General features: G+C 47.2%; 1 protein-coding gene and 1 long non-coding RNA gene across 2 annotated transcripts; one reads left to right on the forward strand and one right to left on the reverse strand.

Annotated features, from left to right (window-relative positions):
• Positions 1 to 16,322, forward strand: KRT80 (keratin 80). The gene is made up of 9 exons (XM_013955471.2): positions 1 to 343; positions 3,926 to 4,140; positions 9,455 to 9,515; positions 10,519 to 10,614; positions 13,240 to 13,404; positions 13,926 to 14,051; positions 14,149 to 14,369; positions 14,752 to 14,807; positions 14,903 to 16,322. Exons 1-9 carry the CDS (start codon positions 17 to 19, stop codon positions 15,103 to 15,105), a joined length of 1,470 nt encoding a protein of 489 aa, XP_013810925.2. The 5' UTR covers positions 1 to 16; the 3' UTR covers positions 15,106 to 16,322.
• LOC106495077 (uncharacterized) lies at positions 3,925 to 14,341 on the reverse strand. The gene is made up of 3 exons (XR_001294394.1): positions 14,275 to 14,341; positions 8,779 to 8,959; positions 3,925 to 3,976 (listed from the first exon to the last, which is right to left on the reverse strand). It is a non-coding gene; the product is annotated as an uncharacterized lncRNA (long non-coding RNA).
• Positions 16,323 to 16,533: the final 211 nt, after the last annotated feature.

The following is a 16,533-nucleotide window of genomic DNA, read 5'->3' on the forward strand; positions in this document are numbered from 1 at the left end:
GAGCCACAAGCTGAGCATGACTAACCCTTGCAAAGCATTCACCAGTGGTTCCCTCTCCTCCTGGGAGGTGTCAGGGAAGATGAGCAGAGGAAAAGCAGCTGGCACTTCCCCGGATCGCCAGGGCTGCAGCAGTCCCACCGGGGTGGCAAGCAACAGCTATGACTCCCTCAGCCTCCACAGGGGTGGCAGATACCGGCGCTCTTCTTACCCCTCCTTCTCCATCGATGGGAGGCTCCTGATCCCCCTGCACCTGGATATCGACCCCGACTTCCAAGCCATGAGACAGCAGGAGAAGGAGGACATCAAGCTGCTCAACAACCAGTTCGTGTCCCTGATTGGGAAGGTAAGAGGAGCACAAGCTGCTGAGGACCATGGTGCAGTGGGGGGTGGGGGTGGAGGGACAAGGATGGTGGTGGGGAAAACAGATTGTAAGCAGTCTCTCAGGAGACTTTTGAAGGCCTTCTTAAGCTAATCATTGCCAGGCTCTAAGTATTAGGCCAATTAACCAATTAGTTATTCCTTCAGTGCTATCCACTTTAACAAGGGCTACTATCAGCACTGGGTGATGATGGGCTGCATCTGTGGTCAGCAGCATCAGGTAGCCAGTGCATCTCCTTTGCTATGCTTGTCACCCAGCAGGTCTCCTTCAGGTAGGCAGACAGCACTGCCACGGGGGAACACGGTCCTGCCTGAGCAGCCAGGGAAGGGAGCTGGGCAGAGTAGGCCTTGGCACCCGCGGCGGACACAGGGCTGTTGAAACAGCCATGAGCAGCAAAGCTGATTAAGGTGACTGCTCAGAGTCTTCTCGGGCTGCTAAAGGGAGATGGAAATTCGCCTCAGTGACTATGCGAAGGGCAAGGGAGACCCCCCAACACTCCCACCTCCTTCCTTTGTACTTTTTATTATGAGAGGTTGCAAACTTAGCCAAGAAAGTGTCGCTTTCATCTCTTAAGATCCATGAGAAGGCAAAAGATTTTCTCAAAGCAAAACAATTCATCTAGCTGAGGCAGGTTTCTGCAAAGCCCTGGTGCTCTGTAAACAGATGGTAATCTCCCAGGAGGATTGCTTCACTGGAGTCTACAATACAGGCAGCCAGTGCCAAGCTACTATGTCTTAGGATTTTTTTGGTTTAACTCTAGCTCTAAGAGGACCTGAATTCACACTGGGAAGGAGAAGGGCGGGGGGGAACCATCTCTCATAGCATCTGCCCAGACTGAATAGTTGTGTGCCAACCACATCTACGTGTGTAAGCCAGTGTGTGGCTGTGCCAAGAGCTGACTCTGAATGGAAGAGCACGGCAGCCCCTGTGCCTGTGCTTTTCCAAGCACAGATATTGGCAACATGAGTTTGGAAAAGCACTGGTTTGGAAAGCACTACAAGAGTAGGTTTTGTTGCACATGCTGCAGGCCTGTTCCCTTGGCTATCCAGATCAGAGATGGGGACAGGGAGATGGGACAAGACCACACAGCAACACAATACATCACTGTCATGTACGTGAGCCAGACCGCATGCACTGGTCCATTTCATGCAAATGGAGATGGAAGAAGTGACAGACCCTACAGGTTTTCTGATAAACCCAACCTGGTGATCTGCTGATAAGTGTGCATTGCAGGGCCTGATGGACAGACGATACAAATGCTCCACCTTAGTTAGGTAGCTTTGAGTTCAGTGCTAGCAGCTCCTGCCTTTAGCTTTGAAGGCTGTAACTTCAAGTTGTACATCAGTCAAGTGGCAAATTTCAGCCATCTGCCTCAGGCCAGAGGAAAGTAATGACACTTCCTGGTCACAGAGAACTTGTCTTTTTAATCAAGAATTCAGGTGGCCTCAAGTCCAAGCAGCTAATTCCTCAGATAATTGACCACAATCACTTTAGGAGTTTGCTGCTGATATATCTCCAGCAGGCTGTTCCAGATCTGCTAGTACTCCCTTTCCACTCAATCTAGATATGTCCAGGCGGAAGACAGGGAATAGCCAAGTGATGGAGCCTCCATTCTGAGACCTAACTTTAGCCTGAGCAGCACAGCAGCAGAGACCGCCAAGGACCAGTCTTTCATTTCTTCTGTATTCAGAAACGGTTTTCCAGGAAGCGAGGCCAGATTGGGGTGGTTCTTCTGCCACAAAACTCAGGTTAAAAGACTCTGTAAGGAAGGATTTGTGCTAAAGAGGGAGCCTATATAAGAAGCCAGGATGTAAACAAAACACCCCAGTGGTAGAGTAAAGGTTTGGGACCTGGAAAGAAGTGGAAAAAAGTTGAGCAGCTAAGGATTAGGAGCAAGGTCAGGAACTGAGAGTTGATTTGAGGGTCAGATGGGGACTATGAACAAGGACCAAAAAGGAAAGACTGTTCCCTACAGTCTCACAGGCCAATCCCAGCCCTGCTCACCACAGCCCTGCTGAGGGATGCTGCATGAGCATCCCTAAGAGGCCTCAGATGGAGAAAACAAAAGGCCCAATTGATTACTGGTAGCCCTGGAAGCCACTTCCTCATGCCACATGCAGTGCCCCTCTCTGGCTCCACTGCAGCATCATCCTGCGGTTCTCAGCCTTATGCATGCACACACCCAGAGCACGTCACACTGTTTCTGAACGAGGACAGAGCAGCCAGTCACCTGGTTGGACTATGACTTGGTGTCAACGGACATACAGTAAGTTGTCAGGAAGAAAGCAAGGATTAGGTCTCCAAGAGAGACATGAGATCCTAACACTCACACTTCTGCTAATAACTGACCATGAGCATCTGACCACTTTGCTGTGCTTGGCTGCTCTCTGCTCCCAGTTCGCTCTCTGTTCAGATGACAACCTCTTTGGGAAAGATGCTGTCTCTCACCACGCGTATCTGTATAGTGTTCAGCAGCTGGGAACTCTGTCATCTTTGGTTCCAATTCATGGCTGCTGCTTATGAAGTTACACAGTCAAAGCTGAGGGCCAAGCAGAAGATGCAGGCCTGATGATACCTGCCCCCCACTACTCACACCGCATATGGTATAGGTGAAGCTGTATCTCTCCTTATAGAGCAGATGCGCTTATATCAGGGTTGAATCATGTCCATGATAGAGTTGAGGCTTCTGGACAGTGTTGGAGGTGACTGAAAGCTCACAAATTACCAGCTGAAACATGACTGAAGGAGTTTGGTTTTGTTCACAGAGTAGTGACAGAGAGGTAGCAATTAAATAATTAATTGAAGTTAGCCAAGAGCTTTGAAGATGAAAAGCGTTACCTGAACACTGAGCATTACTGCTAAGACTGTGAATATTAGAAGAGTGCCAGATTTGAACAGTGGGTGGATGAAAATGCAATGTATCCTGTCTTAATCAGACAGGCACACACACATGCACATGCATACACACACACCCCACACATGCACAGCATAGAGTCTGTAATTATTTTGCTTATTCTCTAGAATTCCCATAGTTCTTGTCCACGTTACTTTGCCATATTAACCAGAACCCCCATTCATTACACAAACTTCACCATGGTGTAATTCTACAGATTTGAGAAGAGTTATCCTTTTGTTTGTCCCACTCAAATGGTAAATCAGACTTCCATTCACCCTGAACATCTGTACATGACCTGTGGTAGATTTTCAGGAACTATTTCTAATATTAGGAGGCAAAGGGGACTAGCAATAAATAGCTCTTATTTTTAGTGACTTAATGTAAGATGCTCATTCATTTTGATGTGAACATGCTCTATCAAAAAAAAAAAAATCAATATGTAATGTGTAAAACCTCTGGAAGTCCCTATAACCCTACATCCCGAGGCCTGATCTTCAGGGGATTTCTAGTTCTTACCTGGAGATCTTGACTAATTCCAGCAGCTTCTAGCTACTCTGAAGGTCTCCAGACAGATCTCTTGCACTGCGAGGAGTGGTCAGCTTTGTTTTAGGCTGTCGCTGTTACTAATGTCTCCAAAACCTCTTCTGCAGGTCCAGTGCTTGGAGCAACAGAACAAGATCCTGACGACAAGGTGGAACTTCCTGAAGGATCAAGACAATTCCCGTTCTGAGTCAGACATCAAGGCCATCTATGATCAGTACATGAGCAAAATGAATCAAGAGATGAAGGCCCTCAGCTACGAGCGGGATAATCTAGAGCTGGAGCTGACAAAGGTGCTGGAAACCATGGATGAATTCCGAAACAAGTAAGTGTCCAGCATAGCTGGATATACAAGGGGGAATGTATAGACTGTTTGCAAGGTACCAATTCAGCTGTATGGACAAGGAGTAGCATGGGACTGATTTAACATGGACAGACTGTTATTCCTAGGAACAAACTCCTAGTTTGGTGTGTGTTGTACATTTGAGAAGTTAGCTCTCTAGCCTCTTCCTGCTTAAAGAGATAGAGATGAAGAGAAAAGCATGGAAAGAGAAATATCAAAGAGTGCAGTGCATCTGAGAGATGCCTCAGGCCAGAGAACAGTAGCTCTGGGGAATATTATCAGGAATGACAGCCACTAAAACAAAGAATTATTTGTTCTCCACACTTATCACAAACCAGAATTTGCTACCAAAACCAAAGAACCTTATGGGTCTAGGCTGCTTATTTTTAACAAATGTCCCTTCCTTTCACCCCCCACAATTTCATGCAAAATTCTCCATTTTGGCCAAAATGTCAAACTACTATCCAGAAAACTTCTTGACAGGAAATTTTCAGGCAGCTGAAAGTTGAAGGGAGGACCAGCTGCTGAGTGCTTATCACTGCTTTTGCCAAGAGCTTTGAGATCTTCTGATAAGAGCATTCAGATGTGCCACAACTCATTCAATAGCACAATGCTTTTATTATTATCGGTGTCATTTGCATACCACATAGATGAATACAAAATTAGATACTTTCCCTTACAGTTACACCCATCTGCCTACACAAGATCTCTGGAGTCTTCCATGTTGATCTGTAGTAAAGATCCACGTACCAGCACTGGCAAAACAGAACAACAACGCTAAGGGCCTACCCCTCCACGGCCTTTGATAGACATCACTAAAGCAATAGCCCAAACCTGTTCCTGACATACAAAGCGATGCATAAATAATGACAGTGCTCTTCTCCAGGGAGTTTAGCAAAGGATCTTAAAGCTCTTTGCAGACATTGATTAAACAAGCTACTCAACATGTCTGCAAGTTAGGGGAAAGAGCAATAACTCCACATTACGATAGATTAACGGAGATGCAGCAGTTAAATGCCTTACTCAAGCTCATGGAGTGAGCTGGCGGCAGAGCAGGAATAGGTTCTTGGCCTTATGCTAAAATTATGACACTCAGCTCCTTCCAGAAATGATGCATTGATATACGGACACTTAGGAATCCCTAAATTCATGATGGTGGGTGTCTGTCTACACTTTATTTGGATGTTGATTTCATATCCCAAAACTTGAGATCACTGGAAAATTCCTTCAGACTCTTGCTCTGCTGACAGGTAGCAACCCTAAGCTTGGATCAAAACCACAATGTGGAAGATGCCATACGCTACCTGCCCTAAAGAGGTTAAGGCCTGATATCCCCCTCTGGAGTATTTGCTCTTCGTTGTACTTTCCCTAGGAACTAACTGCTTTGTGGCTCAGCAGTTATAAAAGATCCTTTTTGGCTTATTCCATGACAGTCACCCCTACCTGCCCACATAGTTTGTACTCAGCAATTGCCTCATTAATTGCCCAAATCTGGCACTTCATTTATTTTTCAGCCTGATTTCTTAAGGACAAAGGTACTTATGTAAATCAGCTGTGAATCTCCCCCAGCTTTTGAAACTCTAGGACAGTTTCTACATAGGTGGACAACAGGATAGACATCGTAAGGATGCTAAGTCCCTCAGAGCTCCAGAAAAGGCTGATGAGAAGAGTGAGACACCCCCCCATCCAAACACACACAGAGGATAAGACTACAGCACATGCACTAGCACATTATTAGACAGCAGAGAATCCGCAACGGGCAGCAGCTTATGATTAGCCGCACTAGCAGCCTTGACGAGTTCCCGCTCTGTTAGACATGGGACTACACAGTTACAGGACACAAAGCTGCAGGAAAACAGCCTCTGCAAATTACACTGCCCCTAGAACCACTTCTTTTCTTTCATTTGCGGAGTCTTCCCATTTCGCTTTCTCCCATCTGTGAGCTGGAAGGCATAAGCCCTGCTGGGGTGACTTTAGCAGCAAACAGGCGAAACCCACCCTGTCATTGGGCTGCTGTTAACACCCAAAGCCAGCGTGGGTGAACTTCCGTCTGTGACAGTGACAAGCCACCATGCTGCTCCCAGCGAGCAGTGATTCACGGGTAGAGAACTGCTGCTTCTGCTGTGCCTTCTCCAGGCAGCGATCCAACCCCGGCTGAGACCACACTGGCGTTGCCAAGTCCTGCAAGTCTCCTCCAAGAAGGCTTCCTCCTCCCCACAGTTTTTCTGGAGCAAATGGTCTGCCTAAGCCCATGCAAGTTTTGTAGGCTTCCAACTCCTGTGGAGATTTCTTTTCCCAAGGGAATTTTTTTTTTTTGGGGGGGGGTGGGGGAATCTAATAAGTCTCATCCCTGCTGGGACAGTCTAGATGCAACACATGGTGCACGTGGTGACCACTCAACTGGCTGCTGCCCAACAAATCACTATGTGAAAACTGCCTGCCAGTGACCCTCAGTAGGACCTTAATTTCTCTTTCTCCTCTGTCCAGGGATCGATTTCCACAGAGATTTAATTAGCTGGGCCACCTTCACTCCCTTCTCAGATTAGGGTGCCATTGACCAGTGGTTCCAAAGATACAAGATGATAGAGAAGGGAAGGGGGGAGTGGGATGGAGGATGACACAGGGTCTCACACAAGCCCTGCTTCTTCAGGAAGTCAAGCTAAAAACCAAACCCTGAAACAGGCCTGTGTAGGGATGAATGCCCAGAGGTGCACATCTGCACAAGTGTTCACTTGAGTTCCCCACGCGTGTGATCTGCACATGCAAAGACCCATTTGAATGGGACACAGGGAGCTTTTGCATGTGTTGACTACCCTGGGGTGGGATTGAGGGGATACTGCAGGAAAAAAGAAGGGTCTATAGCCTTTTGAGGGCCATTTCTGAGATCCAGTGATTGTGACAGTAAAATCATGTCACCTGAAGTTTGGGCACTCAACAGCCCTTTACCACCAACCTCTGTAGTCTGCTTTCAGCTACTCCCTACCCCACTTGCTTGCTCCACAAGAAAAAGTTGGCTTAATTCCATGCCACCAGGCTGAGATCTATCCCACCTCCATGTCTTAACCCTAAAGTAGTCTTGAGGCACATCCAGAGAGGAACATAGTCTGCCCGAGACTCAGTTCACCTCTGTTTGCTTCACTGACTATGGAAGAAGCCCAAGGCTACCAGACGCCTGCCTTAAGTGCGTGAAGTGAGATGTGATGGATTTATGCCTAAATGCATGACTGCATGTGGATTATCTTTAAGAAGATAAATGCTGTAATGTGTTTGTGGAATGCTCCATCCCCGTGTGAGTCATCTCCTGGCTGCCAGGTCTCTCCAGAGCCATGCAGTGAGCATGTTTGGCTGGCTAGGCCTGCTCCCTTTCAGGCGGGAGTGTTGTTTGTTCCCTATGCGAGATTATGTCAGCGCCCTGCAATGCACAAAGCTGCTTCAGCAGGCCGGGACAGACTGGGATTGGGCTGAGATGCAAAAAGGATGAAGGAAAAGAGCAGCAGGCTATAATTAAGCTCAATGCACAGTTGCTGGCAGCAAGGCTAACATTCCAGCTAAAGAGAAGAAAAACTAGATGGGTAAATCTCTTGTTAGCTGCACTATCCGGCCTTATGAAAGCAGGAGAGGAGAGTTTAACAGACTGGGTTTCCAAGGGGTACCTTACAAGTGCCTTACTGTAGTGCCTGGGACAGTCAGATCCCTCTGTGCTCTCTGTCCCCTCAGTGGAGAAAGCTACAGCTCCAGGGAGCCATCTGAGAATTTCAGGTCAGCTCCTGGGCATTACTTACCCGCTTGCCCTGCAGTGCAGTCCTGGGCTGCATTCCCAATTCCTTGTCCTCTTTCTGTCCCTAGGCTCTTCCTCTTTTTCAAGGGGCAGCTCCTCTTGTTGGTAAAAGTTTGTACACCATTGAGGAAGGTCCTCATGTTTAAGTGGAGTGATGAGGCACCAGTCCACCAAACACCAGGACACAGCTGTTGTTCCTGATTTTATGATCATCACTCTGTTATGAGATGCCATTTAGCTTGTACCTCATTCCCAAAGGTCTCAGCCTTAACCCACACCAATCTGGTGACATTCATAAGTAGCACTGAAAGGCTTAATTCACAGACAGGAAACACTATGAGCATATTAGGATAAGAGGAGCCTGAGGTATCAGGGAACAGCAGGGAAGCCATGACCTCCCTGCCAGAGAGTGTGACCTGCGGTCTCAGTGAAAGAGCCAGCACTGCCATATTGCGTCCGGCAGTGCAGTGGCAGATACCAAAAGACCATTGTACAATGCTCCAGCATTCCTGGCCTGCTGCACGGCAAACAAACCAACCGCTGTTGGTCACACACCAGGCCCAGAAGAGACCCGGTGGCTTCCTGGTCGGATACCTGCTTTCAGCGATGTCAAGGCTAGCCACACGCTTGCCCCAAGAGCCAGCAAGGGCTGGCGTATTCCCTAAGCTACCCTCTCCTGCGTCTGCTGCTGGTTTTCAGGAAACGTGTTTGCCCCTGGACAAAATCTTTGCCATCCTGATCCTGCCTTATCAAACCTGTTTTTAAACACCTGCAGGGTTGGTTCCTCTACTGGATATTCAGCCATGAGGGCCCCACCCCATCCCATCCGTTTTTTTTGTTACCTTCTGCTCTATGGGCTTTGTTTTCCATGAACTGCTTTGCCGCGTCTTGTGTTCCTTCACAAATACACCTCACATTTAGGATAAGTTACGATGGCAGTCCAGCTTTTTCCAAATTTACACAAGCCAAGGCTTTCTCCCTTGAAACTGCTCACAGGCTCTGGAAATTAAATGCTGATGATACCTGAAAGAAACAGAAGAGGAGGGATTGGGGTGAAAATCTGGCAAAGTTTGGGACATGCAACTGGATTTCACAGAGAATAACAATTTATCACACCCCGCTTCTCAGTGCCTGCTCTCTCTCTCTCTCTCTGTGACAAATGTGAGGTAACTTGAGGTTGCTTAGCCCTCAAATTAAATTAAAATTAATATTAAAGTTGCCTCCTGTTTACTCTGGGGTTCTTAAGACTGAAAGTATGTGCATGGTGTTACTACAGAGCAGCTGACGCGCGGTAACTTGTTATCCTCTCTCTTGTTCAGGTGCCCATACCTGAGAGATTTCTCTCCTGCTGTCTAGGGGAGAGTATATCTAGGGTCAGAGTCACCTAGGAGGTGGCACACCGTAGTAAAAGCAAAAAGCCAACATGCCAATGTTCCTTGAGACCAACAAGACAACCTTAAACATTGCCCATGGGTAAAGTCTCTGGGATTTCTTACTGCTTTTTTCCACTCTCCTTAGATACGAGGATGAAATTCGCCTCTGTAGCGGCATGGAATATACCTTCACAGAGCTCAAAAAGGTTAGTGACAACGGGAGCTTTTCATTGGGACCTGCAGAATGAACGAGCCCTACCCCAGCTCTGCAGGATGGCCCAGGTCAGCCAAGACAGTCCAGGGTTAGCCAGGACCATAAGAGTCCTTGTACCACAGAGGTTTTGTGGGGTAACAAGGTCTTGAGAAGGTCAGCAGAGCGGCAAACATGGTTCCAATTTCAATAGGAGAAGCATAAGTGAGTCTGGGCCACCTGTGGTTATGGAAAAGCCCCACAGTGCTTGGCAGAGGTGCTTGGGGTCAGATGGTGTCTGTGCCCAACCACACTGCAATTGCACTGAGCAGACCTGACCCAGAGGGGTCCGTACCCCCAGGACCTTCCGAGGCCATACCTCTCCTCCCCACCACTTTTTTCTCGCAGGATGACTTCATGGGTTGGGAAAGGCTGGAAATTGATAAATGTGTTTGCCTTTGCTTCCTGTCGCACCACCACACCCTGTTTAAACAGCAACCACACGCCACCCCAGATGTAGCTGCATTTGAATAGCAGCTGAAATGGGCGGCTTTGTGCACTGCTTTTGCATTAAAAAAAAAAAAAATCTGAGGTGTAGGAATGCAAGGTATTATTAGACAGAGGAAACGTTCTCCACAAATGATCATTATAGCTAATTGCATGTTTTCCCTGACACACTCATCAGCCAGTAAGGGCAGTTCTGGTGACTTCTGTGGACTGCATCAGAGTTTTCAATAACCCCTGCTTTTCGTGGTGAACAAAAGATGAGTGGGTATGGACCAGCCCTACCTGTTTCCTTCTCCACCCCATCTCATTTGAGACTTCCACCAAAGTACGCTTACCAAAAAAAACTGCGGAGGAGAAATGTCCACAAAGGAACCTCCCTACTTGTAGAGCAGGAGAGAAATTCCACAAACACCCACCAATATATAGGAAGGAGGACACACCAGTGAGGGGGAAGTTGGAAAGACCTCTTGCCTCAAATCCAAACTGTTCATTAATACATTTTCCATCTACAGGATTTAGACGTGAGCTCCTTGCACAGAACTGAGCTGGAAGTAAAACTGCATGGGCTACAAGACCTGATGGACTTGAAGAAAACCATCTACGAGCAGGTAAAATGCAATCGGGAAAGTTGCCCCAGCACACACACAAGCTACCATGCAAAAGACAGCCTTTTTGAGGAAAGTTCCACTAAAAAGAGGGCTTTACTCCCAATTTAGACCAAAATGAGGTCAGAACCCACCCCCTGTCCAGTCGCATGGTGTTATACAGACACATCTATTTAGATCGATGGCTTAAGGCAGAGTCTCATCAGCTAACTCCTTTCCTTCAACCAAACCCTCTCCATTTTAAATTTGATCAGGATACTCTTTCCGCCCCACTGTTCCTGCAGGGAGCCTGTTCGGGGTTCTCCCCTCAGACAGTTAGAAGCCCCCCTCTAACTTCCAGGGGCTCAGCTCCTAACCCCCACTGAGACAGTGGTTGCCTTCAGATCAAGCCTCCCAGCTTGTGAGTGCACTGAGTGTTATTCCATTCAGATTCAAAGAGAACGACTCTCAGCGAAACAGGACAAGCCACAGCGAACCTGAGCAAGGTGCTGGATGCTCTGTTGTAACAGGATACAGCATATTCCATTTCCACTTATACGAGAAGTATACAAACAGATATGCTTTTACTAAAAGGGGAAGGATATGGAACCTGCAGCCCTTTGAACAGACCCAGAGGGTAGTGTGCCTGTATCTGCTCAAACAAGGTGAGGTGATTCCAGCCACTTACTCAGAGCCTGTAAAATGTTACCAAGCAGGCTGAGCAGTGTTCTGCAAATAGCAATGATTTGTCTGAATTCTACCAACACAAACAATTAAAATGCTTCACAGGGGAATGCCGTTTTCCTTTGTGGAGAAACTGAAGCACAGAGAGGCAGAATGACCTGCACAGGAGCAGAGCTTGCCCTAGAACACATGCCCAGCCTGAGTCTAACCATTAGGCCTTACTTCTTCTGAAATGACCCTTCCTAGTGCAAGGCAATTCACCAGGGAAGCTGGAAATCAGATCCTGCTGTAAATCCATACTCAACACCTCCACTCAGCCACCTCACTTAGGGCAAGTCCCCTCCCTGCCAGAGACACTGCCATCTTCTGCTTGAATTGATTTGCTCCAGGTCCCACACTGTTGCTCTTTGCAGCTGGCTGCACTTTTTATCCATCCTTCATGCAAAGAAATTACCCTCTATCTCTCTCTCTCTCTTTGTCCTCTCCTCCCTGTAGCTTATTTTAACATTAGTCATTTTCCTGCTGGTACCTGTTGATTTGAATGCCATCAACATATAGACACATATATCCACTGGAGGGGCAAATGAGGGAAACTTTGCTTGACAGTTTTGCTCACAGCATGTTGGTGTGAATCAGAAGAAAACCCCCGCCTCGGTCCTCTTTTATGCCAACAGGAATATTAATAAAGCACCAGGCTGTTTTTTTTGCAGAGGATGCTCCAATATATGAAACATGCACGCATTTTTTCATATAGGTATTACCTGCTCAAAGATTAACAAAAAGGCTTAATCATTAAACACCAGTGGGAAAGAAATACATGGATAATCCTGTTCTTTGGAAGAGTGGTGGGGGATTTTTCTGTCTGTTATTCATGAATCACCATCTCAGGGTGCCCATTGTTTCCCCAGTCAGAGAAAGGCAAGGCAAATAAGGTCTACAAATGTTTCTAAGAGATTAAAGCCCTCAGCATAAAAGGGAAGAACAAAAGCATCAAGATGAAAGGGAAGAATTGGGAAGATACCTATGCTGCTCTCTTTCACACTGGTAAATCAGGAGCAACTACAGAGAAACCAATAGAGTGACACCCTTGCAAGAGCAGTCTGAAGCTGGGGGGAGATGCCAAGTGAATGCGCACACCATCCGCTCAGCGGCAAGGCATCAAGTTGTGTCTTGCCTGCGTACAAACCACTCAGGGGTGCAGTTCTCAGGAATGGATTAAGGGTCTTTTTTTAGGTTCACTGAGGGGAGTCTGCATTCATCATTGTTTGACTTCCTTCTCTAAAACTGTGACCGAGTCAGCCATGAAAAGCAAATATTCCAGTCAGGAACTGCAGTTTTTTTGTGCACGTTCCTACTCCTCCCATGGCTGGTTTGAGTTTCTCAAGCATATGAGACCAGCTCTGGAGAGTGGAATAGGCCTGCTAGTGATGGCTGGTGCAGAACGTGTTCAGAGAAGGGTCCTGTTTCTACCTCCTCTTAACTAGACGCAAAGTAGACTATGATGGAGCAAGTGGCAGCCACGACCTCCCTAAATACTGAAGCAGAGCTGGGCAGAGGCACCTTCTAGCGCCACCAGCCTGTGAACAATTCACTGCCCTATTCCTTCCCCAGAACAGATGAACCCAGCATGTGAAAGCTGATAGAGCAAAAAATTGAAGCCTGACCAACAGTCCAATAAACCTTCTTATGATGCAATACAAATACGCCATTTTGCCAGGTTAATAATAGATTCTGTGAGAACATGTATCCAAAGTTCCCAAAACAATACCCTAACCTGAGTCCAGACGGAGAAAAATACCACCAGCTTCACAATTTCAGAGACTGAAAACCTACGAAGTCTCACCATCTCTCCACTTAGCAGCTTTGGCTAGCTAAGCACAGCAGATCTGCCAGGGTTCAGCTCTCTCCTGGATTGTAGCTTTGTTGAATATTTGGTATCTCAAACCCATTCTTTTTGCTATGCAGGAACTTGAGGAGCTGCTGACAGAAATTAAGGACATTTCTGTTGTCCTGGGAATTGACAACACGTGCAAACTTGACCTCAGCAAAATTGTGGAAGAAGTAAGGGCCCAGTATGAAGCCCTTGCTCTCCGGAGCTGGGAGGAGGCTGAAGCACTCACCAGGAGAAAGGTATGTGTCTCCTTATCTGATTGATACTGGGGAGAGGCAGGGAAAGAAGAGGGAGAGATCAACCTAGAAACTACAGGGATCAGCAAGATGTGGAGGGACAGACTACACCAGGGAATGGAAGGAGGGACAGGGTGCTAGCCCAAATCAACTCCTCCTAATTCAGATATTTAAATCAGGAGTTTCATTGCTCCAGGCTCTCTGCATTGTCAGTGAAGAAAGGCAAAGACATCTTCCAGCAACAACCCAGCCGACCAAAGATGTAAATGACCTTTCACTGGTGCTTCCTCCAAACAGAGCAGGAAGGGATGTGACAAAAACAAAGAGACTGCGCGCTCTGCACATGGCATGGCCACAGCTAGAAGAGGATTTGAGAGTGAGCCCTAAATCCTTCAACACACCTAACTGTTTTTTTTTCCCCCCCCAGTGAGGTGTTTTTCCCTCAAGAGCAGTGGAAATCCTCACAGATTCCTTTGCTATAGCATAGGAGGAGCAGATAATCCACTCTTTCCTCTCCCCTGCAGCTGAATGAAGGAAACACTCAGTCAGCCACCTATGGGGGTCACCTCCTTGACAGCCGACGGGAGATTGCAGACATGAACATACAGATCCAAAAGCTGAGGTCCTGCATTGTGTCCCAAAAGAGTCAGGTGCGTCCTGAGGCGGGTGACAAAACTCTAGGACTCAGGACTGGTAAACTACAACACACCTAACACCTCCACCACTTTTTTTCCATTGCAACAACAGTGCCTGTACTTGGAGGAGAACATCAAAGAGGCAGGGGAGCATGGCGATACAGCCCTCAAGGATGCCAAAGCCAAGCTGGTCAGGCTAGAAGAAGCCCTACAGAAGAGCAAGGAGAATATGGCTCACCTGGTAAAAGAGTATCAGGAGCTGATGAACATCAAGCTGGCCCTGGATGTGGAGATCCTCACTTACAGGAAGCTGATGGAAGGAGAGGAAAGCAGGTGAGCTGGGCTTCCTCACATCTGGACAGGAGAAGGGATGCATACAAACCAACTAGGAAGAAAGCAGACATCCCAAGCTTTGAGTCTGGTATAAAAGGCTTGATCAAAGAAGGAGCAAACCCCAGCAGTCCCCATACAGCTCAGTCTAGTCTCTGAAGCTTTCCTCGCTTCCCCAAATTGAAAGGTACCAGCACTTCCCTAGAGAGCGCTTTGCCCAGATGCTGTTGAGTTAGCCTTCACAACTTAACCATGCACTTGGCTCTACCCACATAACCCAGCTCATGAGGGCCAACCTCCGACTCTTTCTCTCTCTGGCACTGCATTGACTTTGCTACCTTCAAAGAATAACAGGCATCTTCACATTTTGTCCTTGTTTTCACAGCATGGAGTCACCAATACCCACCGTCATCAGCACCATCCACTCCAGACCAAAGCACCGTAAGTGGTTTTATTCATACAACTTGGTGGAGCAGAATGCAAAGGAAACATTTCTAATATTTCTAAGCTGTTTGCTTTTCTCTCTCCCTCTGCAGCCTTCTCCAGTGCCTTAAGGAATTCCAAGGTGTTTGCAAGAGGAACAGGCAGCACCAACAGTGAGACGAACCCAAAGGGAGGCAGCACAAAGGTGCTGCCCTCAAGAAGCTACAGCAACAGCTCAACAATGCCTGAAGCAGATGCCTACATCAGCGGGGCCCGGCCAAAGTGCAATTCCCTGTCCACCAAAGAATGCTCCTAGGAGAAACAGAGCCCCACAGCATAAACACAAGATGCATTGGCATCTGTAGCCAAATGAGGCCAAAGCACTTTCTCCTGAACTCAAGCCAACATCTGAGGGACCAAGGACAAGAATCTCTCTCTTAAGTTTGTCCTTACAACATCCCAGTTAACATCTGTGTTTTACCAGTTACAAGAAGAAACCAACCCAGGATGTTAGAGCCTCTCCCATTCAGTACCCATACTAACTCCTGCTTCCGCTCTGGGTCTGTTTCCACAGAGAATTTGCATTCCAAACCTTTGAGATCTATCTACAGAAAACTTGGCAAGAGGGGAAAGTATTATTACACAAGATTTTAATATGGCAACCTGAAGCCATCAGCCCAGACATTTTACCAGTATTACAAAACCTTTCTCTCTGTTCTGTCTCAACTCTGGGGTGTCTGTGAGAGGTGTTCACTGATGTGGCTTTCAAAGGAAGGCAGCGCCGAGCTTTCCAAACTGAGCTGATGGAAAGATGCAGGTAAACAACCTGAGCCAGATGAATTTGCAACATCTCTATTTGCATGTCTGGTGACAAACACTCTGGCTGTAGTGGGGAACCCTTGGTGACTCCACAATATTCAACTAATTTTACTGCCCTTTGGGTGGTCCTTCATTCCCTCCCAAGCCACCAAAGCTAGAAGCTGTTAAAACTTATTTTTTTTATAAACCATCTCTCTCTAGCAGAGAACATCTCCTGTCTCACTTAATGACACTCCAAACTCTGCAAACAGTGGTGCTATGTCCTATGTGAACTGGGATATTCACTGGTTCCCATTTAACTACAATAAGCAGAACTTGTATTTATTGAACTTACATAGCAGCTCTTCGCTTACCTGGCTAAGCCCAGCCAACGTAAATCAGCAACGTTGCACCAAAGGCACTAGAGCCAGCTCTGTAGATGCCAGCTGCAGTTCTGGCCTCAGTAGAGGCATTACTGTGTCTCTCTTGCACATACTAACATAAACAGTGCACTGCAGTATTTCTCTTTGAGGCCAGGCTCTGACCTCAGCCGCTGCCATACAAACCTTCACAGATCTGCATGTATGAGGAGCTGTTAATAGTCTCTTGGCATATTTCTGTTGAGCGCATCACAGTATTTCCATGTTTCTGTAGAATAGCCAATTACTGTAGCGTCTATGTAACCAGCACACCAGCTCTCCAGTGTTATGGCCGTTATAATAAAGCATTGAGATGCACAGAAAGCAGAGTATTGTTGGTTTTCTCCAAATCTCTTACCACAGCCCGCCTGAAACAGCAATTCTTTCCCCAGTTGCTAGCAGGCCTCAGCTGAGGACTCTGGCTATTCTCTGGCAGCCAAATGAAGCTGAAATTTCTTCTCAGGCACTTTGCTTGATCCAGATCCCCGGAGACAGCTACGCAAGGCTGGTAGGACAGAGGTGGAGCC

Source organism: Apteryx mantelli, chromosome 33 (genome assembly GCF_036417845.1).
Source record: "Apteryx mantelli isolate bAptMan1 chromosome 33, bAptMan1.hap1, whole genome shotgun sequence".
In the NCBI taxonomy this organism is placed as follows: domain Eukaryota; kingdom Metazoa; phylum Chordata; class Aves; order Apterygiformes; family Apterygidae; genus Apteryx; species Apteryx mantelli.